The sequence below is a fragment of the Drosophila ficusphila genome, unplaced genomic scaffold (genome assembly GCF_018152265.1).
Source record: "Drosophila ficusphila isolate 14025-0441.05 unplaced genomic scaffold, ASM1815226v1 contig_791, whole genome shotgun sequence".
Taxonomy (NCBI): domain Eukaryota; kingdom Metazoa; phylum Arthropoda; class Insecta; order Diptera; family Drosophilidae; genus Drosophila; species Drosophila ficusphila.
In genome coordinates this window covers 15,891,305-15,918,382 of record NW_025064737.1, presented here as the reverse complement: position 1 = coordinate 15,918,382, position 27,078 = coordinate 15,891,305, and the positions used below count along the sequence as shown (strand labels likewise).

Sequence of the window (27,078 nt, the reverse complement as noted above, 5' to 3'; positions counted from 1 at the left end):
TTTGGCTGCCAGGAAACGGTTGTCAACGAAGACCCTTTGTTGATTTTCGAAGTGTTGAAGAAGGGATGGTATTTAAAATGAGGGGAATTTTTACAAACTAGTGTTAGGTAAATCGTTTTGCATTTATCTTAACTTCTTGTATATACATATTTAAATATACATATATTGAGTTTAAATAATATTTGAAGTTCGCCTAATTCCACTTCTTAGCCTTGAAAAATGAAGAAAACAGAACATTCCCTGTTTTCTTGGTCATTTGCATAACAAAGTCGTTTTTGGTGGCGAGATAAGGCCCAAAGTGGCAAGCCGATTATGACCCTAATTACATGACATTACAAGTCAGCGTTTATCCCACTCACCTTCGCCCAGACGAAACCCCCGGGAGTATCAAGTATATTGACTTGGCATCTTTCATTGCGGCCAATCAAGGCGGATATCTACCTGGGGATTAGGCCAGCTGACATGACTTGCCTTGGCCCTTACAGAAAGTCAAAGTCAGAGCTTCTCGACTGGCTGCTGGTGTAATTTTTACGGCTTAACTAGGACTCCGTCGTGTCTGCGAAAAATGCAAAGTATATTCCCGCATAAAACGCGTTATTTATGTCTCTACTTCGGCGAAGCGTCGACCGAGAATTAATAACCTACCCCTCGATGGGTGCTGCCATGATGTGCATTATTATGGCCAAATTATACACCTTATAAAAACAGTTGCGCGTCCTTGCCGAAACCAAATTTTTATGTATAGCAATTTATTTTGAATTATTTTTATGGCACTTAACGGTTGCGCTGCCTGCACACATTTAACAGAAAAAAAAACGAGAAAAGCTGACTAGTCAAAAGTTGGTTTCTCGAGGGCTGCGTTCATCTGCGGATGGCTTTCTGAACCCAAAAGAATTCCCCCTAACAGTTCGGTTATTGTGCGAATTTCGCTTGATGAATTATGGGAAATCGATGCGCACATTGACAGCAGTTTGAATGATAATGTTTGCTGGAGATGTAAAACGGTTTGTTTGAGAGCAGCACAAAATATATAATATTATTTTGAATTTAAAATACTGTTAACCTGTATACATATTTCTTTATGTGTTTTTTGATAGAACTTGGGGTTGGTTTTTTTTTTTTTTTGCTTTATTTATTTAATTTGAATCCTTAAGTGCCTTCCTTACTAGAACATGAATCAGAAATTGTAGTTCAAGTTTAGTCCGGTACCGAAATCAGATTTGCCACGTCTTGGTCCGCTCAGGTGGTGATTGGCACTGCCGACGGCATTGAGATTGAGGTTACCACTGGGCGAAGTGTACAGGTTGGCCCGTCCGGAAGTCTGGATGGTGGTCATATCGATCTGGGGCACCCTGGTGACCCCGACTGCCGCTTGGTGACCCGCAGCCGACTGCAGATTGAGTCCACCTCCGAACTGATCGTGGGTTCGGCTGTGGCTGTGGAAACCAGTGGCGTTGAGGGAGGTGCTCTGGCTCTGATGAAGATTGACCTGAGCTGCAGCTGTTGTAGTGCTTCCCACGCCCTCGATGTGGCCATGCTGCACAGAGAGGCCATGTCCGTTGCTTTGGGTTATGAAGATACAAAAATAAAATTTTGGTTAATGATTACATTAGAAGGTTGATAAACACTTCCAAAAATCAAGGATTTTTTTTAAAGCATTAAAGGATTAGGACTGTTCTCGTGAGAACTTACGCATTAACTGCTCCATAAACTCCCTTGGTAACGGGTCCACCAGCGCCAGGAGTTGAGGCGAAAACCCCGGCTCGAGCATTGGCCTGATCGCCACCCACCAACACACCGCATCGAGCGGTTGCCTCTCCGGTCTTTGGGTTTCCTGTCGCCTGGCAATCCATTTAAATTAATTTCTTTATTATGTCTTTCTTGGTGAACTGAATCTTGTAGTTTGAATGATTGCAAAAGCGCGTCAGTTGCTTTTATACTCCGATGCCTTTTGTCGCAAAAGTACCCCACGCATCTTTGGTACATTCCCCTACAACTTTTCTTTTCTGCATCTGTTAATCAGCGTTGTTTTTCCCCTTTAGATATTGAAATAAATCTAGAGGGGATTCCTTATAGCTTAGCGCGTATTCGTATTCGTAAATATGTGTGTGCATAACTTTTATGATTTTGCGGCCCAGCTGCAAACAAATAAAGTCCATTTATCAAATATATATTTGGTTCTTCCCATTTAACAACTGTGATATACTTTGCTATCTTATCCCTTTATTTTAAAGAGTATTAACTCAGGAAGCAATTCATTTTACGTATTGGTCCCCAAAAGTCATTGGCGTCTAATTATAGATTTCCTCTCGTGTTGTTTCCTTATCTCTGTTCTCACCTTTTTCGATTAAAAATATCTATTGGGAAACTTTAATTATTGTAAGTGGCAATCTTTTAAAGCAGTATTTCCCAAAGTGTGGGTCGCGACCCACTGGTGGGTCGCGGGTAGATTTTTGCTGGGTACTAATTGTCATATAGATCTTGCAATTTTTTGTGTAGGTGGGTCGCGGTCCCGAAAAGTTTGGGAAACACTGTTTTAAAGTGTTCTATGTCATGGGAAACCTCTTAACATGTCTTAAAATTTCAAAATACATGGGCGCCGTGGCTTAGTTGGTTAAAGCGCCTGTCTAGTAAACAGGAGATCGTGAGTTCGAATCTCGCCGGGGCCTACACAAAGCAGTTGTGTTTATATTTTTCATGATTAACATAAAAATATTAATTAAAATAATTTTCTAAATTAAGAAACCAATATTTGCCCATTGATACCTTTATTTAATTGATGACCTACACTGTTCAAAAAATTCTAAGAATTTTTAGGTAGGGCACAAGTGGCGCCGTGGCTTAGTTGGTTAAAGCGCCTGTCTAGTAAACAGGAGATCGTGAGTTCGAATCTCGCCGGGGCCTACACCAAATCAAGTTGTGTTTATATTTTTTATGATTAACCGAAAAAAAATGAATTAAAATAGTTTTCTAAATTAGGAAACCAATAAATTCGGCCTTTTGTTACCTTTATCTAATTGGTGACCTTCACTTTTAAAAAAATTCTGGGAATTTTTAGGTGGGGCACAAGTGGCGCCGTGGCTTAGTTGGTTAAAGCGCCTGTCTAGTAAACAGGAGATCGTGAGTTCGAATCTCGCCGGGGCCTACACATAGGTTATAGTGTTTCCTTTTTGTTGCAATAGTTGTTCTTAAAGCGATAATAGTGAGATAATAATTTATGAAGAAAACAATATTGGGTTCCTTTTCTTAATTTTTCGGAGACCCATGTCTACGAAACTTCCACTAGACATATTTCGAAATTTTCCGCCCCATCGCAAGAGGCGCCGTGGCTTAGTTGGTTAAAGCGCCTGTCTAGTAAACAGGAGATCGTGAGTTCGAATCTCGCCGGGGCCTTCGAGCACAAAGTGTGCTGGTTTCTTTTTGCTTTTTTTTTTGCCCCACATCCAGTGCAGTTCGTTGCAGCTGTCAGTCTTCGAGTCAGCGAATTGTTCGAAGCCGAATAAAGGGGAAACTCTCGTTTTTCTTTTGTACGTCTGCCCCGATGACAGCTGACAAAAAGTTTGGCTTGGGTAAACAGTGGCCACGGATTCGCCACCCACGCATCCTCCTCGTCATCATCCACCTGTTGTTGTCCTTGCAACGGCGTTGCATAACGGAAACAAGCGGCTCTGGCCGCCGGAAATGTTCGACAGCATGTTGCGATGTTGTCCACCACAAGGCGAAAGAAAAAAACCGTCAGGAGATCCGGGGGCTGCGCATATTTGCCTTGCAAATGGAACGAACGGCTTTTCAATTTCACTCGCTTTCCGCGATAAAGGGGACTGCCTGCAATTAGCCGACGGCCAGCAGCCACCAGGCAGCTTATTTGTTTCAATTTATTTACATGGACTCGCCTCTGGCTTATCTTGCTTTTTTATACCCAAACGCACTCAAGCCCACCGAGAACTCCGGGGCATATAATTATTTTACAATACAGTAAAAACAAACTTCTGACAAGCGTAACAATGCTCCATGATTTTTATGAATTTAATTTCCAGCGTCCTTTTTGTTTGTAAATCGGATACAGCAATGTCCTCTTCTAATTTCCTCCTGAGAATTAATATCTGTGCGTCTGCTGCTGAATTTCACTTATCGGATGTGAAAATTGGTTGGCTGCTCCCTCTTGATGATCTCGAAGTTTGGCAATCTCAACAAATATCTCCCTAATATTTGTCCAGACTGTTCCCCAAACCAAATAAGCCCAATTCCTGCCCCCAACATGTGTTCAAACATATATCATTTGCAATGCTCCGACGCCCATCCCAGAAAAAAGCTGATCCAGACCTCATCGTCACCCGGGGTTTTTAGCAATTGTCAGCAATTTTCTCAATGGACAGCCCGAAAACTATCGCACAAAACCACTAAGCAAATGTCCCTCGTCCAGCCGATGTGTGCTGTGTATTTTTCTGATTACCCCGGACGGACAGTCCGGCCGGAGTCGCACACAGTGGGCGTGTACATAGCTTAGGCATTAACATAATTTATGTGGTTCCGCCGGATTTGGCTTTGTCGTAAAAAAGGACACTCCATTGTTCGCTACGAGCTTGGAGCTTCGATAACAAAAGACAAAGTCTGGCCGAGGTTTGCGGTTTTTATTGTTTTGATGGCAACAAAGTTTATGGAAAGTTTCACTGGATCTAATTTCGTTTGTAGTTTTTCTGTTGACTTTGCGTATTTTTTTAATTAAATGAATTTCGGGCTGGAGAAATCAAATGGTCGCAAGCTAATCTATGCGGCCATTACTCAAAATTTTTGCAAGGATTCCTGGTTGGGGTGTACGGAGTTCATGGACCATAAAAACGTGCGAAATTTTCACGGGCGCGTGAATTTTCACAGCCCCAGTGGGTTCTTGTTTTTGTTTTTCCAGACACGGACGGGCGTCTCCCCCTTTCACCTCTTGCTGATTGTTGTCACCTGTTTTTTGTACACTTTATTCGCAGGCCTTCAGGTAACCGCTGGGTATATGGATTTGCCTCAGTGGGTAGTATTTTTCACTGATTTTGTGTTTGGTAAATCGGAATAGCACTCCAGGGTAATTTAACGTCGCATAATCGAAGATATCTTAGACGGTTAGTACACCTGGCACGCAGAACTCATAACTCAAAACGTTTTTGTTGCTCCCCTCGCAAAAAGCATGTAATGTGGCAAAATAAAATCAAGCAGCGAAAGTCAAAAACTTCAAGTTTCTCTTTGGGTTTAATAATGAAAAATTGCTGGCACGTGCGGGTTGGAAAAAAACAAAAACTCAAAAATGGTTAAACCTTGTAAAAGTGCACACCTAAGACCTCGTGCAATTGGGGCTTAGTAAATTAATTCCGCGTTGTATGATTATTAAAAAACTTGTCTTTGTAATAAAGAAATATTTAAATGTAAAAAATTTAGTTTGTCAAAAAATTAAAAAAAAAGGATATCCAGTTGGAGATGCGGGGCATCGATCCCCGTACCTCTCACATGCTAAGCGAGCGCTCTACCATCTGAGCTACATCCCCGATGTGGGCGATGGTGCTTGAGACGAATTGTAGGGCTCGTTTGGTAGTTTTTTGGCATTGAAATCAGATTAATTAAGTTATTGGGTTTATATCGCTAAAAAAATTAGTTCATTTAAGAAATTGTATTGTAAGAATTGTAATTGTGTCCAGTCACAAACAAATAAAACAGTATATTGAAATGATGTCAGTTAATATCTAAGATACCAAGCTTTGTTTTTTACTTTAATTATAGTGTTTGAAATGTTATAAATAAAAACAAATTATAATAGTTTTCACTATTTGTGGAGAAATAGCATTTTGACTATTAAACTTGAAAAGATTTATCTAGGTAACCAGAGCAGCCTTGAAAGATTATAATATTAATCAATTTTCATGGTTTGTTGGCTTTGGCGAAGTTACAGCACTCGAATGTTCATTACAAGGGTCATTAGGCATTCTGTCTTAAACCGACTACCTGAGTTGGAATGAAGATTAAATTAAAATAGTTCAACGAGAGACTTGGATTGTTGCAGTTGGAAAAATGTTAGTGCTCCAGTTCGTATTTATGCTAATCCTGGCCAGCAGCAGAGGAGATGTGGAGAACGAAGTCGAGCTGGATGATGATCATCCTTCACGACCAGAGCCGATCGATGGACGATCTTTTTTCTTTCTGGGGACTTTGTTCCGCCGTTGGAGAAATCGATGGATGGCCTATCAAAATCCGGATCCGATGTTTGCCGGTCCTGCTTATCCCATAACGGGATACTATAATTGCCCAGCGTATGGTTGCAATCCAGCTGTTATTGGTCCTCAGCCTGGTTATTATGCCAACCCCGTAGGATTCTATACCATGCCACTGAATCAACAGCAAGCTCAGGGAAACAGCAACGTCTACATCTACCAGAGTGATCAGAACTCCGCCTCAGCAGGGAGTCCCCTAGGATATGGATATCTTAATGGTGTATCGCCACTTGGACCCGCATCGCCACTGCCTCCGCCTTCGAGAATTCCGCCGCCCTCCGGAATTCCTCCGCTTTCTACTGCATCTGCTAGTGCCGGCGGCTATTCTGGACCAGAGACAGGACCTGGACAACGGCCAGGACTTTTTCCAATTCCCTTACCGCAACTGGGATGAACGGGAAAAACAAGAAGCCGGAGGAAGCGCTCGCCTAAGTAAACAGCGCAGACAAAGTAAAAGAAAACAACACAATTTTAATTGAAAAGTGTTCGAAAAAAAATTAAGAAAAAATAGACACAATTAAAGTGCTCGCTTACCATTAAAGTGGTAGCATCTAAATGTTTTAATAATGTTACCAATTTATATACATTAGTGATTTAAAAAGCTACACTTTAAAAATGTTTCCATTGCATGGTATCAATAAAACACACGCAAACCCACTGAACTGTGCAATTAAAATCATCTTGTTTACATTACGAACTAGATTTCGAAAGTGGGGCAATCCACCAAAAGGGTTACCAACGCACACACTCACACGTCCATTTATCCATTAACGCCAAAGGAAAAACTCCACAAGCAATCTGCATAAACAAACTCATCATCGTCCTCACCAGTGGAAAGTGTGAGCTTGAGGTTCCGGACGAGCTGAAGCCGAAGCAGGAGCTGAGGCTAGAATGCTCCGGCACTTGTTTTGATTCCATCATAAACCATAAGATAGCTGCAGAAGAGGATGCCTGATGAAGTGGTTGCAAGCTGCCCGAGGAGCCGGGGAGAGATTCAATTGTTTGGCAAATAAATGCCCGGCAGCATAATGGATGGCCATCCATTGGCTTGGTCAGCTCTGTGTCCGCTCTTGTTATTATTTTTATATAACTTGCGAAAATAATAATAGAGCTTTGCCCATGCCCGAGGGCGTGGCAGAAGCAAACAGGCGAGCGACAGTTGAATAAACAGAAGTGTGAAAGTGCAGATAGTGAAGGGATCTGGCCACCGGGATCTACTTTCCCATATGTTAAGGCGTTGACTCCTGTCCATCTCGGGACATTCCTCCCCTTCTTCATATGCAATTGTCCTGGAGTTTATTTGTGTTTGTGTTGAGACAACAAGAAGAGCAAGGAGGAGGTGTCCGAGACTCATTTACCAGGTGTTTGTCCTTTCTTTCGGGTAACTTTCACTGACCGAAAACGGAAATTAAATGCAAAAGTTTGTTTAAAAGAGTGCTCATGGCTCGCTTATCATCTATTTTCAAACACACATTGTGAAAGCAGATATCTTGGCCAAGAAACTAGTTTGGTTGACATTGAGTAAATTAAAATGTCCAAGACAGAAGCATTAAAGCAATGGTGACTCAGAACTAGGCCCTTTAAATTTAGCTGTCACAACGGGGATGTAGCTCAGATGGTAGAGCGCTCGCTTAGCATGTGAGAGGTACGGGGATCGATGCCCCGCATCTCCAGTGGATAATTAACTTTTTGCAAATTTATTTTTTCAAGTATGTTTTTAATTAAATTTAAAATAAAAAAAATTTAAATTAAAATTTAAAGGTCTACGAAAAATGGCAAAAATAATCGGACGGGCTCAACCGGGATTTGAACCCGGGACCTCTCGCACCCAAAGCGAGAATCATACCCCTAGACCATTGAGCCGCTTGGTCGCTCAATAGCAATTTATACACCTAAGCTTCCACAGCTATGCCAAAACAAATTGAATTTGCGAAAATAAAAATACATCTGGTAAAAATGGTAAATTTCTTTAAAAAGAAAACAACTTCTTGGAGATGCGGGGCATCGATCCCCGTACCTCTCACATGCTAAGCGAGCGCTCTACCATCTGAGCTACATCCCCTTGTGACCGCTGGTCAGCCAAAATGAAAACAACAGCTCTGACATGTTTTTTTTTACATGAATTTTAATTTAATGGTCAATGTCAACAACTTAAAAATCAAATAATACTTGGAAACATTCAACAAATTATGCGTTTAGCCGTAGTATCCGCCGTAGGGGTTGCCGTAGCCACCGCCGAATCCGCCAGGGTAGCCACCAGGATAGCCCCCAAATCCGCCAGGGTATCCACCACCAAATCCACCTCCATAAGCGGGAACGGGCACTGGATAGGGCTGGGGTTGTGGACGGTTACCGCCTAGAAGACCGCCCAGTAGATTGCTGAAAAGGCCTCCACCACCGCCGCCTCCGCCGAGAAGGCCACCACCTCCACCAAGGAGGTTTCCAAGGATGCGATTTTCCACTGGTCCGCCAACAGGCTGACCTTCAGTTGCCGGCGAAGGACGCTGCTGTGGGTACTCATATTGAGCATAGCAGCAGGCGCAGAGCGAGAGGAGCACCACCAGCTAATAAAAGGAAAATCAAATCAATTAGATGACATCCAATCCTCGGGATATTCTGCCACCACTCACCAAAGAGCTAATCTTGACCATGTTTCTAGATCGTCTTGAACTTGACTGACTTGCTTAGCCATCGATTGTTTCTGTTTTTATAGCAATGTTCTTAAAAACCTACGCCCACATTATCCCGGAACACTGCAGATGAACGACCTTCAACCCCTCCGAACTTAACCGACTTCAATGTTTTTCTCACGATGTGTTATATTTTGGCGATAGTCGCTGTGACTAAGTTTTGGCACAATAAAAATTGATAGGTTCGAGAACTGGTTGTGGATCAAGTTTTTGAAGTTCTTTGAACCCGTCGAGAGTAGGAAGTACAGGAAGTGCTAGAGGTTGCTATAAATACGGTGGTTCTCAACTTGGAAATGCTTAGATCCACCAGACAACATGAGGCAAAACAAGGTGAGTGGTGTCACTTTCATATCTGAACACGCGTGTGACGTGTTTTCCCCATTTGCAGATAACGATTCTGGGGGTTACCCTGCTTCTTTGCTTGCGAATGGGACAGTCGCACGGATTCGGTGGAAAGCTCAAAGGAGGCTATGCACCAGTCTACACCAACTTTGTTCCCTACCCCGTGGCCCAGCCGATCCCAGTGCCCCAGCCTGTTCCAGTTCCCGTGGCCATTCCACAACCAATTCCAGTGCCAGTGCCCCAGCCCGTAGTGGTTCCCATTAAGCACGGTTGGAAGGGTGGATTTGGAGGGCTGGGTGGTTTTGGCGGTGGCTACGGAGCCGCTTTCGGTGGCTATCAGAACTTCGCCACTGCCTCCTCCTTCAGCTCTGCCAGCTCTTTTGGCGGAGGCTACGGCGGCTTTGGAGGTGGCATTTTTAAGAGACGCTAGATATGTTGTTAATGTAGTTTTATTAAATATATACATTATTTAAATTAGTTGACACTCATTATTAATTATTTGTTTTGGTCTGAAATGACAGATGGTTTTTGTCCAATAATAACTCGTTTTGTTTTCAAGATATTTTGGCCCGGGCTGTCTCGAAACCGCCAAATGGCGAATCATTCGGCATGAGGCTCAATGGTCTAGGGGTATGATTCTCGCTTTGGGTGCGAGAGGTCCCGGGTTCAAATCCCGGTTGAGCCCGACTCTATTTTTTTATTCGTGTAAGATTATATTTTAATTGTTGCTTAGTAGATTATTATTGGGAACTGTTAGAAAAGCAACATTCCTTCTTAAAATCATAGCAATTATGTTGACGTTTTAAAAAAAGTTCTAGTCGAGGTATTCTAGTTCAAATAAAGGGTTAAAAATAGACAACTTGCTTAAATATCTTCTTTTGGGACTTGTATTTAAAAGAAGTAGGGAGCAGAAATCCTTACAAACTAACAAAAATAACACTATCTGTTTCCGCCCGGGTTCGAACCGGGGACCTTGTGCGTGTGAAGCACACGTGATAACCACTACACTACGGAAACTTCCTTTTTTATAGGATACAAAGGTACATACTGCACTAATAGCAGTGCCGCCATCCTTGCTCCGTTTTTCCAGTCCTTGACAAAGCTGGAAGTCTTCCCAGCCATAAAATGTATTGTAATCTAACGCTTCGGCAGCTCAGTCTAATGTTTTGGTCAATATTTAGAAAATTCTTATTTAAAAAATTTAAATTATTATCATAATTTGGAAGTTCGTTTTTTATAAAAAATGGCATACTTGAGGGAACGATTAAGAAATCTAAAATATGGTCACCAACTCCTGCATTCTGTTCGCCTGTTACTTTAAAATGCCTTTGGTCTAAAAATTGTGGGCTTGGTTTACCGATTTTGACGAAGCCAATTGGTACTAGGATTTTAAGTACATACTAGGCCAACAGAAACATTTTTATTTTCTATTTGCAATGGTCGTATTCAAAGAACTTTATATAAAAACTTAGCAATTTAAGAGGTGAGCCACTTTAAAATTTGATTAAAATAAAACTTTTGGTAGGGTTTCAGCAATATAGCTTTAAAACTGTAGATTATGGGTCTAAAGTGTCTCCTTCACTGTGTCGCAATCTTCTGACTGAAATTATAATATCCTCTGCAAGGATTAAAAAATCCTCTGCAAGGATTAAAAAAAGTACATGCTTCAAGTAGCATAGGCCCCGGCGAGATTCGAACTCACGATCTCCTGTTTACTAGACAGGCGCTTTAACCAACTAAGCCACGGCGCCGCTTGAGTTGTGTGTGCCAGAGTTCTGCCACATGCGACCCTTGTGCGCTCACACTGTTTGTTGTTGTTCTCTGGGAAAATTAGCACACTGCAGGAAAAACCCTACAAGATACGTAAATAAGGGTTATGTTATCGTTTTAAAATAAAGTTAGTGTAACGATGAATCAATTTTGTTTTAATTGCGATTGAAAACAGATAGTAAATATGTTTATTAAAAAATACACAAAATGCTAACTAAAAAAAAATAAAAAATTTCGAACTGTTTCCGCCCGGGTTCGAACCGGGGACCTTGTGCGTGTGAAGCACACGTGATAACCACTACACTACGGAAACCTATTATTTTATGCTACACAGACAAGCATTATGTGCTAGGAGCAGTGGCGCCATCTGTGCCTTGTTTCCTTAAATCTTTAGTAAAGCAGTTAGTCACCCAAACCATCGTAGAATGTCTTGTAAAAGGTAAAATGCGTGTAAATAAGTACACAAATGGGTATAATTTGCTAAAATACATTTTTATTTCCTATGCAAATGAACAAATGAATTACAACTAAATAACAATAATGTTCGATTTTGATGGCAAGCACATGATCATAAAGCTAGAACTTGAAATATAGTCTTATTTTCCCCACAGACCGCCTCCTGAGCTTCCTTCGCTGTGACTTTCCTGGTGGTATTCATGTTGCTCATAGTGCTCGTGATGCTCGTAACCGTTGCTTCTTCCAAAGCCACCGCCATACCCTCCTCCGAATCCTCCCCCGTAACCGCCGTAGCCTCCGCCATAACTTCCTCCGTATCCTCCACCGTATCCACCTCCGTGACCACCTCCGTGGCTTCCAGCAAGTCCTGCGCCCAACTTCGCTCCCACAGCCGCTCCAAGTCCGAATCCAGCTGCCCCACCAATTAAGCCGCTCTTGAGATCCAGTAATTTGGGGCCGCGGACCTTAAGACCCACAAATCCAGCGCGTGGTCCCTTAAAGGCCAGTAATTTGACTTTTCCGGCTGAAGAAAATGGCAGAAGAAGCAGGACGCATAATCCCAGGAACACAACAAGGTTTGAACGCTGAAGTTGTAATTTAAGCAGATTATTAATTTCTATTTATAAATATATTAACACAAAATTATTTAAAAATAAAGTAATTTTTTGTAGGAGTAAAAGTTTTTTATATATCCGTTGTAGTTTTCTTTAATTTTTGTAATCGTTTAAATTCATTCCTTCAGGAAAGATCAAGGTGTATAAACTTTTGTATTTGAGTAATTGAATACACTTTTTTAACACACAGTTAAAAGTTTCTTGTTTGGTTAAAATCTATCACAAAAATATCACTTACAATGATTCGCATTTTGACTTTGGTGCAACACAACGCGATTTTAATTGATTATATCTGTTTTGGAAGTAAGCACGGTTGTTTTTATGTTTATAACTTAAAATATCTTGTAAAAACTTCAAGTTCAACTGTGTGGGCCGATGACGAAGCTGGTCTTTTGGCTTTAAACTTGGACAACGACGCGTGATCAATTGAAGCGACTTCGCGGCAGTCGACGCGTTTTTATCTTGCTGACGCGTTTTTTAAGCGATTCGAATCGCCCTTATGCAATCAGCCGTTGAAGAGGTCTTGTTTGTCTTCGCTTTTGTTGTTGTTGCTGCCGCCACCGATGTGAACTTCAGGCTGTGGTTTATATTTGCCTTATGCACACGATTTGCCCCTGAAAATTTCAGGTTTTTGAGAGCAAAAAGTGAAAAAAATGAACACGAGAAAAGAAATGTTAAAGCAAATGAATGAGCTGAAAATTATGAATGTCAAAAGGAAATCGTGTCAAATGTCTTGCTAATTCGGAAGCTTGATAGCATTTGCAAAAAAAAACCAAGAATCTTTTTCCCAATGTTCGCTGAATCATTTTTAATATTTATGTCATGATAAAGAAATCAATCAAAACAGAGAAAGAAGTTTCCAACAGCGAAGTGGGTTTTTTCATGCTAATCTGCCAAATAGATAACCCCTAAGCCAGAAGACAAGCAAGAGGTCTTCAGACTTCAGGACTGCAATAGAGTGCAATATAATCACTTTTACTTGAGTCTTCCTATATAAAGCGGAGAGCACTCAGAAGTTGCAATTGAATTTCGTCGAATAAGCACTCTTCATCACAATGGTTGTTGTTCAAGCGAGTTGTGTAAGTTCGTTTTCTATTTCCCTTCAAATTGGGATGCATTTAATTGAATTGGTCACCTTTCAGATGCTGGCTCTTTTGCTGATCTTCGGTCAAGGTCAGGCGGCGCCCGCGGATGCCGAAAGTCGGAAACGGGGCGGTGAAATCAGCGGCAGCTTGGGTGCGGGTGCTGGGATGGGGTTCAGTGCTGGACTCTTTAGAGGATTTGAAGGACATGCCCAAACCGGTGCTCAAGCCACTGGTCGTATCCGAGGATACGATTATGAACAAAACTACAGCGATTCCAGCGATTTCTTTCCCAACTTCGGAGGTGGCTTCGGAGGTGACTTCGGAGGTCGCTTCAGAGATCGATTCTATCCTACAGGATCAAACTTCGGATGTGGAACCAGTCCGCACCAATTTGGATGTCGTACTAATTGAATTCATTTCCTAAGTTCACAGTTTGAAGATAGAAACATGTTTCTTTTCTACCATAATTGAAATCCATCACAAAATATCAATTACAATGACTCGCAGTCTGACTTTGTGTTGCGTCTCGACGCGACTTTATTTGATCAAAACTGTTTTGAAAATAAACTCGAGGTTTTTTATCTTTTAAAATAATAACTTAATATATATTTTGGGAAACTTCAAGTTCAAGTATCGGCCGATGACAAAGCTGATCTTTTGGCTTACTTAACCAGTCGATGAAGAGGTCTTGTGTAGTTTTGGTTGAGAAAAGAAATTTAAAGAAATTAATCAGCATAATATTATGAATGTCAAAAGGAAATCGTGTCAAATGTCTTGCTAATTCGGAAGCTTGATAGCATTTACTAAATAAACCAAGAATCTTTTTTCTAATGTTCGCTGAATCATTTTTAATATTTATGTTATGATAAAGAAATCAATGAAAACAGAGAAAGAAGCTTCCAACAGTGAAGCGGGTTTTTTCATGCTAATCTGCCAAATAGATAACCCCTAAGCCAGAAGGCAAGCAAGAGGTCTTCAGACTTCAGGACTGCAATAGAGTGCGCAGAATCACTTTTAGTTGAGTCTTCCTGTCTAGATTAAATCGGCGGTATATAAAGCGGAGATCACTCAGCAATTGCAATTGAATTTCGTCTTCATCACAATGGTTGTTGTTCAAGTGAGTTGTGTAAGTTCGTTTTCTATTTCCCTTCAAATTGGGATGCATTTAAATGAATTGGTCACCTTTCAGATGCTGGCTCTTTTGCTGATCGTCGGTCAAGGTCAGGCGACGCCCGTGGATGCCGAAAGTCAGACTCAGACGGGTGAAATCAGCGGCAGTTTGGATTCGGGTGCTGGAATGGGGCTTAGAGATCGACTCTTTAGAAGGTGTCGAGGACCTGTTCAATCCTTTCCCTTCGCAGATGACTTCTATCCTACAGAAACAAATTTCGGATGTAGACGCAATCCGTTCCAAATTGGATGTTATCCTGAATAGAAAAACGAAATCGTACCAAATATAAAAAAAAATATAAGAGACAACATTCTTCCCAACGTATATGCCCAGCATTTTAAATGAAATCCGATAGCAAACATGCAAATAGAAAAATTAATGCACACTTTGGTGAATCATTTTGGGTATTTACGTTTTATTGACCTCCATCACATTAAAAGCCAAATAAAGAAATCAAACAAAACAGAGACAGAAATTTCCAGCAGCCACGCTGTGTTTTTTCCACGCTCATCTTCCAAACGGATAACCTCCGTAGCCCGAAGATCCGAAGTTGTTGTAGTTGCTGAACTGATTGTACTGCTGATTATAGCCGCCGCTATATCCTCCGCCGAATCCGCCGTAGCCACCGTATCCTGGGTATCCAAATCCCTGATATCCTCCTGCACTACTGCTCGCTGCGGCACTGGCCGAAGAATAGCTTCCTCCGTATCCTCCATATCCTCCGTAGCCTCCGTAGGGTGCAAAACCGTATCCAAATCCAGATCCTGGCCACTGGGGGGCACTCAGTGCTCCGGCCATCAGGCAGCACAGCAGGAAAAACAATGTGAAGTACTGAAACGTTTTAAAAGACTCCGAATTTAGTACTTTGTCCGAGAAGCTTAATTTTTAATGTACTCCCACCTTCATGGCTGGTAAACAACTCAATGGCGACTGATTAAAGTTTGGCATTCTTATAGTCGACGAAAACGGAAGTAAATTTCGGAGTAATTACAATGATGAGATTTAGCATAATTATAGAACAAATGCGAGACAATAGTCATTAGTACAAAGTCACTTAGCGCTTGGACTATTGTGGTTCAATAACCTTAATCACTCCAGACCCATTGCATTTTAGGGACTTGAAATTGAAATTTTATGATAATTTCTACTCTTTCTAAAACCTTTACATTTTCTTTGATTTTCTACTGCATTATATAATATATTCTTGAAGATATTTATTATATTACAATTAAAAGTTCAACACATAAAAACTATAACTAGTTACAAGTAAAGTGAAATTAATAAATATTATACATTTTAATTTTATATAAGAAATATAAATGTTATATTTCATATAGGACTCGATATAATAATATCTTATTTTCAATGATAATGATAATTGGTATCTTCTAGTGATACATGAAATAATATTCAAGCAATATTCAAAAAAACTAACTACAATTTCCTGACTAGCAAATATGTGGGTTGGTCTCACATTGGTAACTTCGCTGACGTCAACTTGAGGTGAATAAACTGAAAACGAAAGTGAAGGCGTAACAGTTGAACAGAATAAACAAGAGGAGCTAAGCACATACATATATCAGACGATAGTTAGTCACTTGGCTAGATCTGCCGGAATACAAGCAGTAACAAGTGCTAATGAGCCAAACAAATGCGGGCCGGCCTTATCGCTCATCCCGACCTGCTTTGTTGCACGTTCTGCGCTGAAGTTTGTTGTCTAAGTCATTTGTTTTGCATGTCAGTAAAGTGAGTTCGTGTTAAATACCCTAAACAAAGGCAGTTTTTTAATCATAGGGAATACAGACTCCTAAAAAATAGTAATATTATTATTTAAGTTTTTGAAAAATAAATTGTATACTGGTAATATTTAATAAATAACAAATTTAAATTAACTTCTTGATCTGGTTTTGCTTGTAAATATAATAATTAAACATACATAATAAAAATGCAAAGCAAGTTATCTACAGCCACGGAATCCATACTCAAATAAATTATTAAATTTTGAACTTATTCATTTTAAGTTGCATTGTCATTTTAAGGTAAGGGCACTCTTACATAGTCGTAGTCCAACATTTTCTGGTTGCTCTTGACAAAAGCCGGGTGATTGTAGTATGCGATTATTTTTATTGGGTTTTCCACGATCTTGATCGTCCGGCAACCAAAGGTAACCCTCGAATAAATGATAATTTAGTTTTTGGGGCTGTGGCTTCGAAAAATTAACGCGTTCTGAGGCCCAGTGAAGCATCGCCGGCTAAATTGTCTCTCTGCTCGACTTGATGGGGGATTCCGCGATTTCGTCACAAACTGGTTTCGCTTTCGCCGTGTGTTTGTTCTGCAATTTGCGTAGAATCACTTGGCAATGCGTGCCGCGTACTTGAGGCTTCTTGGCCAGATTCAAGCGGCGGTATAAAAGCGGCGGGCACTCAGCAATTGCAATTTAGTTTCGTCCAAGAAGCGCTCGTCACCGCAATGGTTTTTGTTCGCGTGAGTTGTGTAAGTTCAGCTGCCATTTCCGTTCGGATTCGGATGCACTAATTGGATTGGTCACCTTGCAGATGCTGGCTCTTTTGCTGATCGCCGGTCAAGGTCAGGCAGCGCCCGTCAAGGCCGAAGGTCGGACTCTGGGCCTTCTGGGCGGCGGATTCGGCGGCAGTGTGGGTCTGAGTGCCGGAATCGGAGTGGGCGGTGGCCTCTATAGCGGATTCGGAGGAGGCGGTGGCTATCCCGGTGGCTATGCCAGTGGCTATCCGGGAGGATATGGCGGATACGGAGGATACTCCGGTTATCCGGGTTACGGAGGTGGCTACTATCCGGGAGGAGGTTACTCCGGCTTTGGACACAGGCCGCACCACCATGGAGGGTTCTATCCCGTCGGTGGTAACTACTACAACCAGGGTGGATCCTATGGAGGCCACTACAGCCAGTCGCAGTACTCGAATGGATACTACAATGGCGGTGGATACGGAGGTGGTGGCTACGGAGGCGGTGGCTTCTTCGGCTGATGAAGCTCTTAAATCTCGTCAGCTGGCTAGTGAAGTACTTGTGATTCGCACTTTGTAGATTGTAAGATACACGAAATAAATTCAGAAACCAGAAATAATAGGCTTACTCGAAGACAATCGAAATCCGGTTTCTCTGCTGGGAATATTGTCCTTGGCGCTGCCTTTGTGGCTCTGCTCTCACTGATTTTTATGAAGTAAACGCGACGTGCATAAATTTAATGGCCACAGATCCGAGATTTATGTACATGCCTGACTAATCCATCCCCTGAAAACAGTTTGGGGAATTCCTTGCTTTAATCTTTCTGGCAGGTAATTTGCTAACTCATGTTTTCATGTCGGCTTTTCAGATCAACCTTTAACTAAATGAGGTTGTTTTTGATTTGTTTTTTATTACATCCAAAATGATAATCCGTTGAATGATAATTTTTCTGGTTTTAAAATTAAAATATTAAACAAAGTGACTTCAATGAAACGGAAAACAAATGCTGTACAAAAATCTGTCTTATTTTATTTCCTTATCCTATTTACATTAAAAATATATATCGCTATATAACATTTCGATTTCGATTTGGATTGGTTTATCCGTAGCTGCTTCGCTGATCCCTTGACCGATAGCCTCCCGTTTGGTAAACTGGTTGAACTTGACCCGTCAGCTGCTGAATAATTCCGTTTACGGTTGTGGCCACGCCTCCAACTAATTGGGCAGGTGTCACTGGAGGCTGGAATAAATAAATAAAAAAAACAGTTGAAGATAATTTAACTTATTTAGACACTATGTTTAATAACTTCACTTACCGCTCCTGCAGAATCGTAGTAAACTCGATTGGGAACAGGTCGCCTCACTGGCGGAGGTGCCGCATAGTTCGGATCCACTTCGGGATCGCTCTGGGCATCTCCAGGACGAATGGGATCTCTCAGTGGATCCCTGACGGGGACACCGGGCACAACTGCAGAGTTCAGAATCCCGGGAGCAAAGAGCGACAGCCAGGTGGCAAATGGAGCATACGGACGCACTGGCACTGGAATGGGTTGAACAGGTGGAAGGGGATCGGACAGGAGTCCTTCGCCAAGACCACCCAATCCACCTCCTCCATAACCGCGACATCCGCCGGGATAAACTTTCACCACATTCACGTCGAACAGGAAGCGACCCTGCTCATCGGGATCTTTCTGTCCGCCCTTGGCATCGCGACCAAATGGACCGCAAGGACCACCTCCATATCCTCCATAACCTCCGTATCCACCGTATCCCCCCATATCCACCGTATCCGCCATATCCTAAGTAGGGCCTCGCCAGTCTCTTGAGTTTCTTTTTGAGCAGCAGAGTGCGTTCATCGCCGGATTCATCCAGCTCCTGGTTGGAGGCTCCTGCAAACTTGGCATTTTCCTTGTCCGACTTGGTGGTGGTGGTGGTACTTGTTGCCTCCTTGGCTTTCCGGCTGCTCAGAGAGTTGTAGGAATTTCCGGAGTACGAGGAGGAGTAGGATCTTCTTCGGGGATAGTCGTAACTATAGGTGCGCGGAAAGGCCAGCGAATAGCCCAAGGCTCCCAGAAGGAGTAGAAGGAATAGTTGCATTTTCGGAAACGCGATTCGATTCGATTGCTGAAAGACTTCTGCACGCTTGGCGAAATGGGCACAGACTATTCCTCTAATGCGGAGTACGCCCCAACTTATCACCTTGCCCGCGTGCAAAAACCAGAAAAAAAACCAACTCAAATTTGGCAAATTGGTTGCTATTCCCTTAGAAGGCAGCCAGACACCGGCGATTGCACAATGCCCTTTTTTATTGGCTCAAATTTTTTCCAGGGCATTGTTTTGATATGGTAATTCAGGCCGCCCACCCGAGCCACCGGCATCGCGAGCCTCATCATCATCAGGTTAATCGCCCACATGGCACAACAATAGCGAAGAAAAACATGTTACACTCGGCGACTCATGTGCATTGACCTGAACCACCGATGGAAGCTCTCACCCATCGCTAGTTTTGCCAAAAAACAAAAAAATATTTCTGCCAAAAATGTAACCCGAAAGTGGGTCAATGTCGCGTTCGTAGACTGCACCGACTGCCGCTAATATGGGAGTCCAACTAATTAGTTTTAAGGGGATGCACGGATGCTTTTCACATTAATCAGTTTTTTCTCACAACTCGGGGCAATTCATCTCATTCAGAGACAGCCCAATTTACTGAGTACTGTTGTTACAAATAGTTAAAAAGAAACATAACCCAAAGATTTAACAAGTAGTAGTTAATATCTTTGAAAATCAAAAAAAGCTGTAACTTCCAAATAAGTATGCATTTTAAAACCAGTTTAAAAGTAAAAGAAAAAAATGAATCATCTTATCAATTTTTGAATTCATTATTAAACTTTGTTATATGTAATCATTAATTGCACACACACATATTATTGTCAGAGGTAAATTTTCGCCCCTTACATTTAATTATTACATTAGTATAATAGTATTCGCTTACGGTTAAGATACAAGTATACATTCAACTTACAACTAGGAAAACAAAACTGTACAATTTTTGGGGAGACCAAGTAGCCTCTAATTCGGCTTTGGAAGTAGGATCTACCATGAGCTACAATCAGTTCATTAAGCTAGGAAGAGTGTGCGTTGTGATCGATACAAGTCCGCGTCCTTTTCTAAACAGCCATCTTGGGTTTGTTAGCCTCGGCCCGTTTGCGTATGGCCCTCAATCGCTGGTTGCAGTAGACCCTTAGGAAGATGGCCACAAAGACGATGAGAACGCCAAAGAAGCCCAGCAGCGAAATGCTGTGCTGGTAGATAAAGCAGGAAAGCATGATGGCCACGGCCTGCGGGAACCAGAATAAAATTCCTCGTAAGCATTCAGTTGATTAAACAAACCACCCGTTCCAAAAAAAAAACAATAGATAAATTTATAACTCACCTGACGCAGCGTCATTATTATAGTAAACACAACTGGGCCGAAGACATCAATTGTGTGATAGATAAACAATTGGCCGACCGCTGAGCAAATGGAAAGCACCACCATATCAAACACGAACTTTGGGTGCTGGAATAAATAAATAGAACGTGAGGTAGGACCATCTGGTGAATAATATTAAGTGTTTTTCTTTACAAGAACCCTTACAAATAAAGATCTTCTTAAACGATTTAGCTTGACTTGCTTTTACTAGAATTAATAATTAAAGAAAGCTTGAATGATCAACAAAACAGCAGCTGGTGGTGCAAACCTAATGGAAAGGTCGGTATTTAGGTTATTTAACCAGCATTTAAAACTAACATTCCTATTAATACATTTCCTTTTCTCGTTGCATATGTTTTCGAGAGATATTGCTTTTTAAGGTCTTACCTCTGTGGCAAATGTCAACGAGTCCATGAATCCTCCCTGCATCGAAAGCGAGGCTCCGGTGAAGATGGAGGAAAACAGATTCACGCCGCACATCATCTGCAGCGAGGTCATGCCGTAGCTCTTGAAGAGTGAACCCTGCCAGTTGGCAGTAAAGCTGTCGAAGACCATGTACATAGAGAGCAGGAAGATGCCCGTCAGCGTCGTCACTCCACTGGCCTTGCTGCTGTCCGAGGAGCCGCTCATAAAGAAGATCATGCCCAGCGAGATGAGCAGTGCGGTGACGTACTCGTAGCTCTCGTACTTCGCTTTCGACATGATTTTGCCCATCAGCATCACGGGTATGATCTTGCAGGACTTGGCCAGCACCTGGGTGGGAAAGTTGACGAACTTCAGGGCTTCGTACTGGAACCAGGCACTCATGATGTTCGAGAATGAGGCGTACGAGTACTTGTACAGCGGAGCTCGGTGTCGCACAGGCGATGGTTGCCATTGCAGATAGGCGAGGGCCACCAGAAAAGCCAACAGTCTGTTAGAAAACACCAGGAACTGAGAGTCCTTGAACTTTGCACTTTCTCCAGCGAAGTTTAGATAGTGTTGCGTCATGATCTTCTCCTGCAGCACTCCCCAAGTGAGATATGAGACCATTAGACCGCCAAAGCACCAAATAAGCTGCACTGCCTCTTGGGAACTCGTTCGTTTGGGGATCGTAGAAACCGCAGGGCGATCCTTATCCGTGGAGCTGCCTCCTGTATCGACTTGATCGTATCCAGAGTTACCTGTGATGCACATGTTGATGGCTCTGTGCAGTAAGTTCTGGTTGCCACGCTCCAAATAGTTGATCCTTCCCACATACTTGTAGATTAGGTAACCTGGCACAAAGACACAGCTGTAGCCGAAGCAATTCACCAGGAGCTTCAGCAACCAGGCGTAGTCCGAGCTCTGGGCCTCTACCAGCTGGGAAAGCGTCACATCCTGGTTGTAGTAGCCACCTAGAGAGGCCCTCAGCAAATCCGAGAAGAAGTGAATGACCAGCAAGCTGACCACGATGAAGGAGCTGTTACAGAAATTGGACTTAGGTTAAATTTAGTTTAAATAGTATTTTTAAATCTTTATTTACCATATAACCAGCTCGGGAACTCGACCCATCTTTTTGGAGGCATACATGTGGCGCGTTTCGTTGACTTTACCGGATTGAATTCCCAGCGATGCTGACTCGACCGTTTCGCCGATACCTATTGAACCCGCGGGCGATTATCTATTCTCGCCGGCAAATCAGCCAGTCAAGTGTCAAGAGTTCAACAACCGACGCTGCCTAGAAACTAGTTTTTGCATAATACGCACACCAAATCAGATTCAAACAATTATCATATCGCGAGTTTGTTTACAGTCGGCTGCCAGATGTGCGTGCGTTTCTTCTGGAGTTCGGCGGTGTTCTGAGTTCTCAACGGGTTGGGTTTTCAGGGAATTCGGGCAGCCGGCACTTGGGCCAGCTACACAAACACTCTGCCTCGTCCCATTGTGAACACGTCCCAAAACAAAAAACAAATAAATTTGCCCAAAATTTAATTTTCTAGAGGTGGGCAACCACTGATGGCACTATCGGAGCACAAAATTTGTTAACGATATATATTGTTGGCGTTAGTGCATTGCTTTTTGGCGGTTAAACTGATAACCGATAACTAAGCCGTTATTGGATTTAAAAAATGTAATTCCTATTTTTCTAATTTTTTATAAAAAATTGTTTTTTTGTTTTAGCTAGCTGGCCAAAGGAAGAGGAAGGAAGTACCATTTTATTCCAAGTAGTATTGTTAGCTTAACAATCTCTTTCAGTTTGGTATTTGTTTAACTTTAACTTCTATCGTTAAGCATTAAAAGTGTATGCCTGACGTTAGTGTTAATTTCTATATTTTTTGTTTTTCATAATGTTTTTTAATTTAAATAGTTATAACGTTTTTTAAATTAAAATAATTTTTTTTTCTTTAAGAAACTTTAACGAAGTCCGAATGCTCATACAAACGTTCACTATGCTGAAAACAAATTTACAGTCAAACGAAAGGAAATTCCGTCTGAAGTCTACTACCAGGCGCACAGCAATGCGAAAAGGATTCTGGAATGTGTGATTCAGAGGACACTCCCGGAACGAATTGAAAGCGAAAGGACTTGGAGGTCTGTCGGTTTGTATGTGTGTGTGTCTATGTGCGAGGGGAGTGTCGCTTGACATTGCCACACTATTGCTTAGGGGTGGGTTTTGATGTCAGTGGCGTGTCCTCGGTTCTGCAACCCCTAGAGATGTATATGTGGCTGTATTACGACTAAAACATTAAAAAAAAGCTAGAAATTGTCTAACTACAGAAAAATGGTATTCAATATTATTACTTGTAGTAAGTATGAAATATTTTCTAATTTCAACATGTAAGCTACTACTGTAATTGCTCTATCAGGTTATTAAAAAATAAGTAAATAAAAATAAAAAGTATTTCCCTTTTATCAAAAAGGAGGATTTTATATAGGATGCTTTTTGAATAAAATATTTGCTAATTTTTTACAATTTTATACCAAGTTAAATATAATTTTCTTGCTGAATCAATCCTAATACTCCCAAATTGCGCAACACTGACAACCACTGCAGCATGGACCATGTCGGCGGGACTACGCCCCTGCGGATGACGGGTCGCGACTCTGCCCGCCCAAGTGGGTGGGTCACAGGCACCGGCAACCTCCGATTCCTGCGGAGCGTTTCAATTAGCGAGTGCGGGCATTGGGTGGCGCCCAAAACGAGCGTCGCACCGCCGGACTGGCTCTTTGTGATTTTTGCCAAGAACCCGTCGAAGAACCTCTGCAGCAGCAGCAGCGGCAGCACATTCAAATAGACAGACACGTGTCCATCAGCGGTTTAACCCTTCTTAAGGTAACGCCCAAGGATTACCAGGCGAACAGGAATAGGAGGAAGTCGCTCTTCGAATCCCGAAGCCAATGCGCATGTCGCCCACTAGGGCGTGATCTACGGGGCGGAGTATAGCCGTCGCCCGACCGCCCCCCACCCATCGAATGGGCTGGGTTTTGACGTTACCGCCGGTCGAGGCCATTACATAACGGTAACATGCGAGAGCGGTGCAAACGACGGCCCAAACCGGTTAACAGTTACGTCGTAACTAGGAGCAACCTTAGTGCACCAGGCGAACAGAATCGCCAGCCGGAGCGTCCATTACTACGTCTTTACATTGGCAATCCACCCCTTGTGGTTGTAGCAACAGTGGGGGTGAAAAATATAGATTACAAGTAATATTTCATACTCTCAATATGACCACGGATATGAAAAGTGGTGAAGATATTAGGTAAAGATTTTACAAAAATCATAGCAAACATCTAAGCAACTTTTTTGCCTTTTTAGAGCAGCAATAAAGTAAGCAAATTAAGTAAAATAAATAAATGAAATCATAAATAATGTTTGCTTTTAAAAACTTTGTATTTTCTATTTATTATTTTAATTCCTATTACCCTTTGTTTGCTTTTATTATTCTGACCGCAACTGTATGTGTTTGGTTGTGATTTAGGGGTTGTTCCTGGGGCATTATTAAGTGCGCTAGTGTACTGTACTGCTCAAGGTCGCGATTGTCCTGTGTCTTTGACTTCGTCCTTGTGTGCGTGACAGCATCTCGCACACTCAACCGCAGTCTGCATGTGTATTCCCGCGACACGTGTATTTGTCCGTCACATACTCGTACACATTCTTTCGTGGTAGATTTCGTACCAGGGGATCATAATCCCGCGAATGCGAATCAGCATGTCAGCATAATACCGCATTCCACACGCACAGCTGTCCGTGTGTGCGTCTAATGGAATTAGTGTGCGTGCATCGAATGCACACACATGCGGTTGAGCATATATGCTAGGGGTGTGTTTTTCTTCTATTTAATGGGGTGGTTGGCTGCTCATTCCCATTGCGTATCCGCAGCAGTTGGAAAAGCTCTAAAGCTCAGCTCTAAAAGCTCAGCAAGGTTTTCACTCGGGTTGGAAACAAGGAATATAATCTTCAGAAAAAGTTTGTAAACAAAAATTCTTTAAAAATAATCAGTTATATTAAACAGCATTTCAAAAGGTCTGAAATTTTATTATAAAAATTTTTATAAGCACAAACAAAATTCAAAATTTTCACATTACAAAATAACACATACAAAACTTATGATAAGTACAAGCCGATTATAATTTATAAACAATTTGTAAACTTTTTATAAACGGAGTTTATTTTGCATTTCGCAAATCAAAAAATAATACTGATTGTGGTTTTTTGTTGGCAATTAAAACTACGTAATAAACGTTCTCAATATATCTCAATTTCGTTTTGTACAACTAAATAGTTAGTTCGATTAGGGTCAACAACGTTCGGCAATTTCGCTTGCTCTTCTTATCGAGCCCAATAATATTAGCCAATAATTTGAGCCATTTGCTGAATTGCTTGCCTGATAAGCGTCGCAGAAAGGACTTTTCAATGCCAACAGCAAGGACAATGGTGCGCCGGCCAACACTTTAAACAAAGGAAAAGGACGAAAATAGACGGCCGAAGTCGAGGGGCCAAGGCGATTCCTGGACAATGACACTGACAATAATGACGAGGACGATGGCACTTGTCATTGTGTGTGCTGCTCGGAATTGCCTTTGAACGAATACACACACGGCTGGGTGTATCTGCTGCTGAAAATCGGAAAGAAACGGGGGCAGGACAACTTCATAGGTAGCTGTGCCAAGTTGTCATTGCGTGTTGTCAGCAAACTGGCGACAAAGCTTATCTCAGATGGACACACACAAAGCGGCACAGTCGGAGTCAGATGCTTAGATACAATAGCGAAAGGGGTTGGGATAGCCAGTTTGGGAAGATGCCATCTCGCCGGGCACTCGAACAGCTGTCATATTGGGTTTCTTGCGGATAACTATAGCTTTTGGAATTCTGCAGACTGGTAATTACAAGCGGCAAGTGGCGCTTAAGTTCCATCTTCAACTGCCTGGTCATAAATTTGATTGTCGTTTCGCCGGCTCCCACTATCACGGCATTCGGGCAGCCCAACCCATCGGCGGACGGGTCGACTTTGTCGCTTATCTAAAGTCAAAACAATTTTCATATATTTTCCCCCGTAACGGGAGACTTTTTCATTGCCCAAGGACATGCCATTTCGCAATTAGCATTGGCGTACACAACTAATTTGCGCTGCGGGATAACTCCGCCTCCGTTTCGTTTCGGATGTCCTGCCTGCACCCACATGTTAATTAACAGCGCCGGCCATCATTTGTACTTAAGTTGAATTTTATTTTGTGAACAATTATGCTAATTTGTTAAATAAATAGGCACGCACTGGCGCTGGCGATGTTACCATAAGTAAGCCCGCAAAATGGTCGCCGTTCAAGTTAAGTTTTATGGGGATTTTTTTATTTTATTGCCAACTCCCTCGCTCTCGACGGACGACAGTCGTTCCAATTAAGTTTGCGTTTGCCATTTAATTACTCTAATATGCCAGCCAGTCAGCCAACCAAGTGAATCAACCACCTCCTGGTATTTGTGCGCGTGCCGAGCATGAAAATTAGCTTGTACATTTCCCCCACTTTTTCCCTCCATTTCCCGCCATTCCGTTGCTTTCCCCGTTGTGAAAAGCCACGCCAACTCCGGACAGGCCACACCTCGAAATTGATGGCGCCATTTGTTTAGAGCAGCCATTGCCGGCGAGTTATCAAAGCTCTTTGACACCCACATCCATTTGTCAAGCCGTCGCCCCAATCTGAATCTGTGCCACATCGCAAATGGAATGAAAAATAAAATCCAGGCGACCGAGCAACAAGAACAAGTCGCCTACTTGCCACATTTAATTAGTTTTAACCTTACACATTTGTATGCAAAACAAGGAGCAGAGCTCGAGATGGAAAACTTTTCAGTGAAATACTTGAGAAGCTGTCCTTCTGCCAGTCATAAATAAGGCACTGAGAAAAAAACATTCAATTAAGTGTACTATCATTCCATGTTCATGGAATTACATTGTCAGTGAAATTATGTTTATTAAGATGCATATATTGGTAATTAACTACAACAAAAACAAACTTTTTAGAACACTTGCAATAAACAATAATAAATCTACTTAATATATTTTAAATATTATTCATTCGGAACTATTTTAAGCCTTTGCAATAGGATGTATAAATTTTTATATTGAAAATGTATTCCAACCATTTTCGTCTAAGTGTGCAAATATGTTAATTTGTTTGCAAATGCCGAGAGCCAATCAGAGTTTTTATCAACTGGAATCTGCATGAATTGACTGACAAACCAAGAGAAATGGAAAAGTGTCCATGTCCTCGACCCGTCCTGAAATCAAAAG

General features: G+C 42.0%; 10 protein-coding genes and 12 non-coding genes across 22 annotated transcripts; 10 read left to right on the top strand and 12 right to left on the bottom strand.

The window, feature by feature from the left end:
- Positions 1-1,009: 1,009 nt before the first annotated feature.
- On the bottom strand, positions 1,010-1,889 carry LOC108091910 (attacin-A). The gene is made up of 2 exons (XM_017191294.2): positions 1,693-1,889; positions 1,010-1,562 (listed from the first exon to the last, which is right to left on the bottom strand). Exons 1-2 carry the CDS (start codon positions 1,851-1,853, stop codon positions 1,178-1,180), a joined length of 546 nt encoding a protein of 181 aa, XP_017046783.1. The 5' UTR covers positions 1,854-1,889; the 3' UTR covers positions 1,010-1,177.
- Positions 1,890-2,595: 706 nt separating this feature from the next.
- Trnat-agu lies at positions 2,596-2,669 on the top strand. Its single transcript has one exon. It is a non-coding gene; the product is annotated as a tRNA-Thr (tRNA).
- A 161-nt stretch (positions 2,670-2,830) lies between these two features.
- Trnat-agu lies at positions 2,831-2,904 on the top strand. The gene has a single exon. It is a non-coding gene; the product is annotated as a tRNA-Thr (tRNA).
- A 167-nt stretch (positions 2,905-3,071) lies between these two features.
- Trnat-agu lies at positions 3,072-3,145 on the top strand. Its single transcript has one exon. It is a non-coding gene; the product is annotated as a tRNA-Thr (tRNA).
- A 174-nt stretch (positions 3,146-3,319) lies between these two features.
- On the top strand, positions 3,320-3,393 carry Trnat-agu. Its single transcript has one exon. It is a non-coding gene; the product is annotated as a tRNA-Thr (tRNA).
- A 2,062-nt stretch (positions 3,394-5,455) lies between these two features.
- Positions 5,456-5,528, bottom strand: Trnaa-agc. The gene has a single exon. It is a non-coding gene; the product is annotated as a tRNA-Ala (tRNA).
- A 446-nt stretch (positions 5,529-5,974) lies between these two features.
- Positions 5,975-6,862, top strand: LOC108091934. The gene has a single exon (XM_017191320.1). It carries the CDS (start codon positions 6,049-6,051, stop codon positions 6,640-6,642), a length of 594 nt encoding a protein of 197 aa, XP_017046809.1. The 5' UTR covers positions 5,975-6,048; the 3' UTR covers positions 6,643-6,862.
- Positions 6,863-7,848: 986 nt separating this feature from the next.
- Positions 7,849-7,921, top strand: Trnaa-agc. The gene has a single exon. It is a non-coding gene; the product is annotated as a tRNA-Ala (tRNA).
- Positions 7,922-8,039: 118 nt separating this feature from the next.
- Trnap-ugg lies at positions 8,040-8,111 on the bottom strand. Its single transcript has one exon. It is a non-coding gene; the product is annotated as a tRNA-Pro (tRNA).
- A 126-nt stretch (positions 8,112-8,237) lies between these two features.
- On the bottom strand, positions 8,238-8,310 carry Trnaa-agc. Its single transcript has one exon. It is a non-coding gene; the product is annotated as a tRNA-Ala (tRNA).
- A 133-nt stretch (positions 8,311-8,443) lies between these two features.
- LOC108091951 (keratin, type I cytoskeletal 9) lies at positions 8,444-8,907 on the bottom strand. Its single transcript, XM_017191348.1, has 2 exons — positions 8,879-8,907; positions 8,444-8,812 (listed from the first exon to the last, which is right to left on the bottom strand). Exons 1-2 carry the CDS (start codon positions 8,897-8,899, stop codon positions 8,444-8,446), a joined length of 390 nt encoding a protein of 129 aa, XP_017046837.1. The 5' UTR covers positions 8,900-8,907.
- A 346-nt stretch (positions 8,908-9,253) lies between these two features.
- LOC108091967 (H/ACA ribonucleoprotein complex subunit GAR1) lies at positions 9,254-9,710 on the top strand. Its single transcript, XM_017191375.1, has 2 exons — positions 9,254-9,268; positions 9,327-9,710. The coding sequence occupies exons 1-2, from the start codon at positions 9,254-9,256 to the stop codon at positions 9,708-9,710; spliced, it is 399 nt and encodes a 132-aa protein (XP_017046864.1).
- Positions 9,711-9,893: 183 nt separating this feature from the next.
- On the top strand, positions 9,894-9,965 carry Trnap-ugg. Its single transcript has one exon. It is a non-coding gene; the product is annotated as a tRNA-Pro (tRNA).
- Positions 9,966-10,224: 259 nt separating this feature from the next.
- Positions 10,225-10,297, bottom strand: Trnav-cac. Its single transcript has one exon. It is a non-coding gene; the product is annotated as a tRNA-Val (tRNA).
- Positions 10,298-10,957: 660 nt separating this feature from the next.
- On the bottom strand, positions 10,958-11,031 carry Trnat-agu. The gene has a single exon. It is a non-coding gene; the product is annotated as a tRNA-Thr (tRNA).
- Positions 11,032-11,290: 259 nt separating this feature from the next.
- On the bottom strand, positions 11,291-11,363 carry Trnav-cac. Its single transcript has one exon. It is a non-coding gene; the product is annotated as a tRNA-Val (tRNA).
- A 158-nt stretch (positions 11,364-11,521) lies between these two features.
- LOC108091929 (ctenidin-1) lies at positions 11,522-12,568 on the bottom strand. Its single transcript, XM_017191315.1, has 2 exons — positions 12,359-12,568; positions 11,522-12,090 (listed from the first exon to the last, which is right to left on the bottom strand). Exons 1-2 carry the CDS (start codon positions 12,368-12,370, stop codon positions 11,647-11,649), a joined length of 456 nt encoding a protein of 151 aa, XP_017046804.1. The 5' UTR covers positions 12,371-12,568; the 3' UTR covers positions 11,522-11,646.
- Positions 12,569-13,175: 607 nt separating this feature from the next.
- Positions 13,176-13,616, top strand: LOC108091847 (pupal cuticle protein Edg-91-like). The gene is made up of 2 exons (XM_017191227.1): positions 13,176-13,199; positions 13,263-13,616. Exons 1-2 carry the CDS (start codon positions 13,176-13,178, stop codon positions 13,614-13,616), a joined length of 378 nt encoding a protein of 125 aa, XP_017046716.1.
- Positions 13,617-14,883: 1,267 nt separating this feature from the next.
- Positions 14,884-15,324, bottom strand: LOC108091848 (neuropeptide-like protein 31). The gene is made up of 2 exons (XM_017191228.1): positions 15,277-15,324; positions 14,884-15,207 (listed from the first exon to the last, which is right to left on the bottom strand). The coding sequence occupies exons 1-2, from the start codon at positions 15,322-15,324 to the stop codon at positions 14,884-14,886; spliced, it is 372 nt and encodes a 123-aa protein (XP_017046717.1).
- Positions 15,325-16,829: 1,505 nt separating this feature from the next.
- On the top strand, positions 16,830-17,459 carry LOC108091935 (pupal cuticle protein Edg-91). Its single transcript, XM_017191322.2, has 2 exons — positions 16,830-16,869; positions 16,932-17,459. Exons 1-2 carry the CDS (start codon positions 16,846-16,848, stop codon positions 17,376-17,378), a joined length of 471 nt encoding a protein of 156 aa, XP_017046811.1. The 5' UTR covers positions 16,830-16,845; the 3' UTR covers positions 17,379-17,459.
- A 497-nt stretch (positions 17,460-17,956) lies between these two features.
- On the bottom strand, positions 17,957-18,978 carry LOC108091941. The gene is given in 3 exon segments (XM_017191329.1): positions 17,957-18,097; positions 18,174-18,632; positions 18,634-18,978. Coding segments are annotated over 3 exon segments (921 nt in total). The 5' UTR covers positions 18,955-18,978.
- Positions 18,979-19,712: 734 nt separating this feature from the next.
- Positions 19,713-22,300, bottom strand: LOC108092188 (adenosine 3'-phospho 5'-phosphosulfate transporter 1). Its single transcript, XM_017191715.2, has 4 exons — positions 21,834-22,300; positions 20,717-21,770; positions 20,291-20,416; positions 19,713-20,195 (listed from the first exon to the last, which is right to left on the bottom strand). Exons 1-4 carry the CDS (start codon positions 21,878-21,880, stop codon positions 20,025-20,027), a joined length of 1,398 nt encoding a protein of 465 aa, XP_017047204.1. The 5' UTR covers positions 21,881-22,300; the 3' UTR covers positions 19,713-20,024.
- Positions 22,301-27,078: the final 4,778 nt, after the last annotated feature.

Bases quoted from the DNA above. Each gene is read 5' to 3' on its own strand.
- LOC108091910 (XM_017191294.2), bottom strand. From the start codon at position 1,853: ATGGATTGCCAGGCGACAGGAAACCCAAAGACCGGAGAGGCAACCGCT. The intron at 1,563-1,692 runs GTAAGTTCTCAC...CATAACCCAAAG, and splicing joins GTTTATGGAGCAGTTAATGC to CAACGGACATGGCCTCTCTG.
- LOC108091934 (XM_017191320.1), top strand. From the start codon at position 6,049: ATGTTAGTGCTCCAGTTCGTATTTATGCTAATCCTGGCCAGCAGCAGA.
- LOC108091951 (XM_017191348.1), bottom strand. From the start codon at position 8,899: ATGGTCAAGATTAGCTCTTTG. The intron at 8,813-8,878 runs GTGAGTGGTGGC...TCCTTTTATTAG, and splicing joins TGGTCAAGATTAGCTCTTTG to CTGGTGGTGCTCCTCTCGCT.
- LOC108091847 (XM_017191227.1), top strand. From the start codon at position 13,176: ATGGTTGTTGTTCAAGCGAGTTGT. The intron at 13,200-13,262 runs GTAAGTTCGTTT...GTCACCTTTCAG, and splicing joins TTGTTGTTCAAGCGAGTTGT to ATGCTGGCTCTTTTGCTGAT.
- LOC108091848 (XM_017191228.1), bottom strand. From the start codon at position 15,324: ATGCCAAACTTTAATCAGTCGCCATTGAGTTGTTTACCAGCCATGAAG. The intron at 15,208-15,276 runs GTGGGAGTACAT...AAAACGTTTCAG, and splicing joins GTTGTTTACCAGCCATGAAG to TACTTCACATTGTTTTTCCT.
- LOC108091935 (XM_017191322.2), top strand. From the start codon at position 16,846: ATGGTTTTTGTTCGCGTGAGTTGT. The intron at 16,870-16,931 runs GTAAGTTCAGCT...GTCACCTTGCAG, and splicing joins TTTTTGTTCGCGTGAGTTGT to ATGCTGGCTCTTTTGCTGAT.
- LOC108092188 (XM_017191715.2), bottom strand. From the start codon at position 21,880: ATGTATGCCTCCAAAAAGATGGGTCGAGTTCCCGAGCTGGTTATATG. The intron at 21,771-21,833 runs GTAAATAAAGAT...TTTCTGTAACAG, and splicing joins GTTCCCGAGCTGGTTATATG to CTCCTTCATCGTGGTCAGCT. The intron at 20,196-20,290 runs GTGAGTTATAAA...TGGTTCCCGCAG, and splicing joins TAATAATGACGCTGCGTCAG to GCCGTGGCCATCATGCTTTC.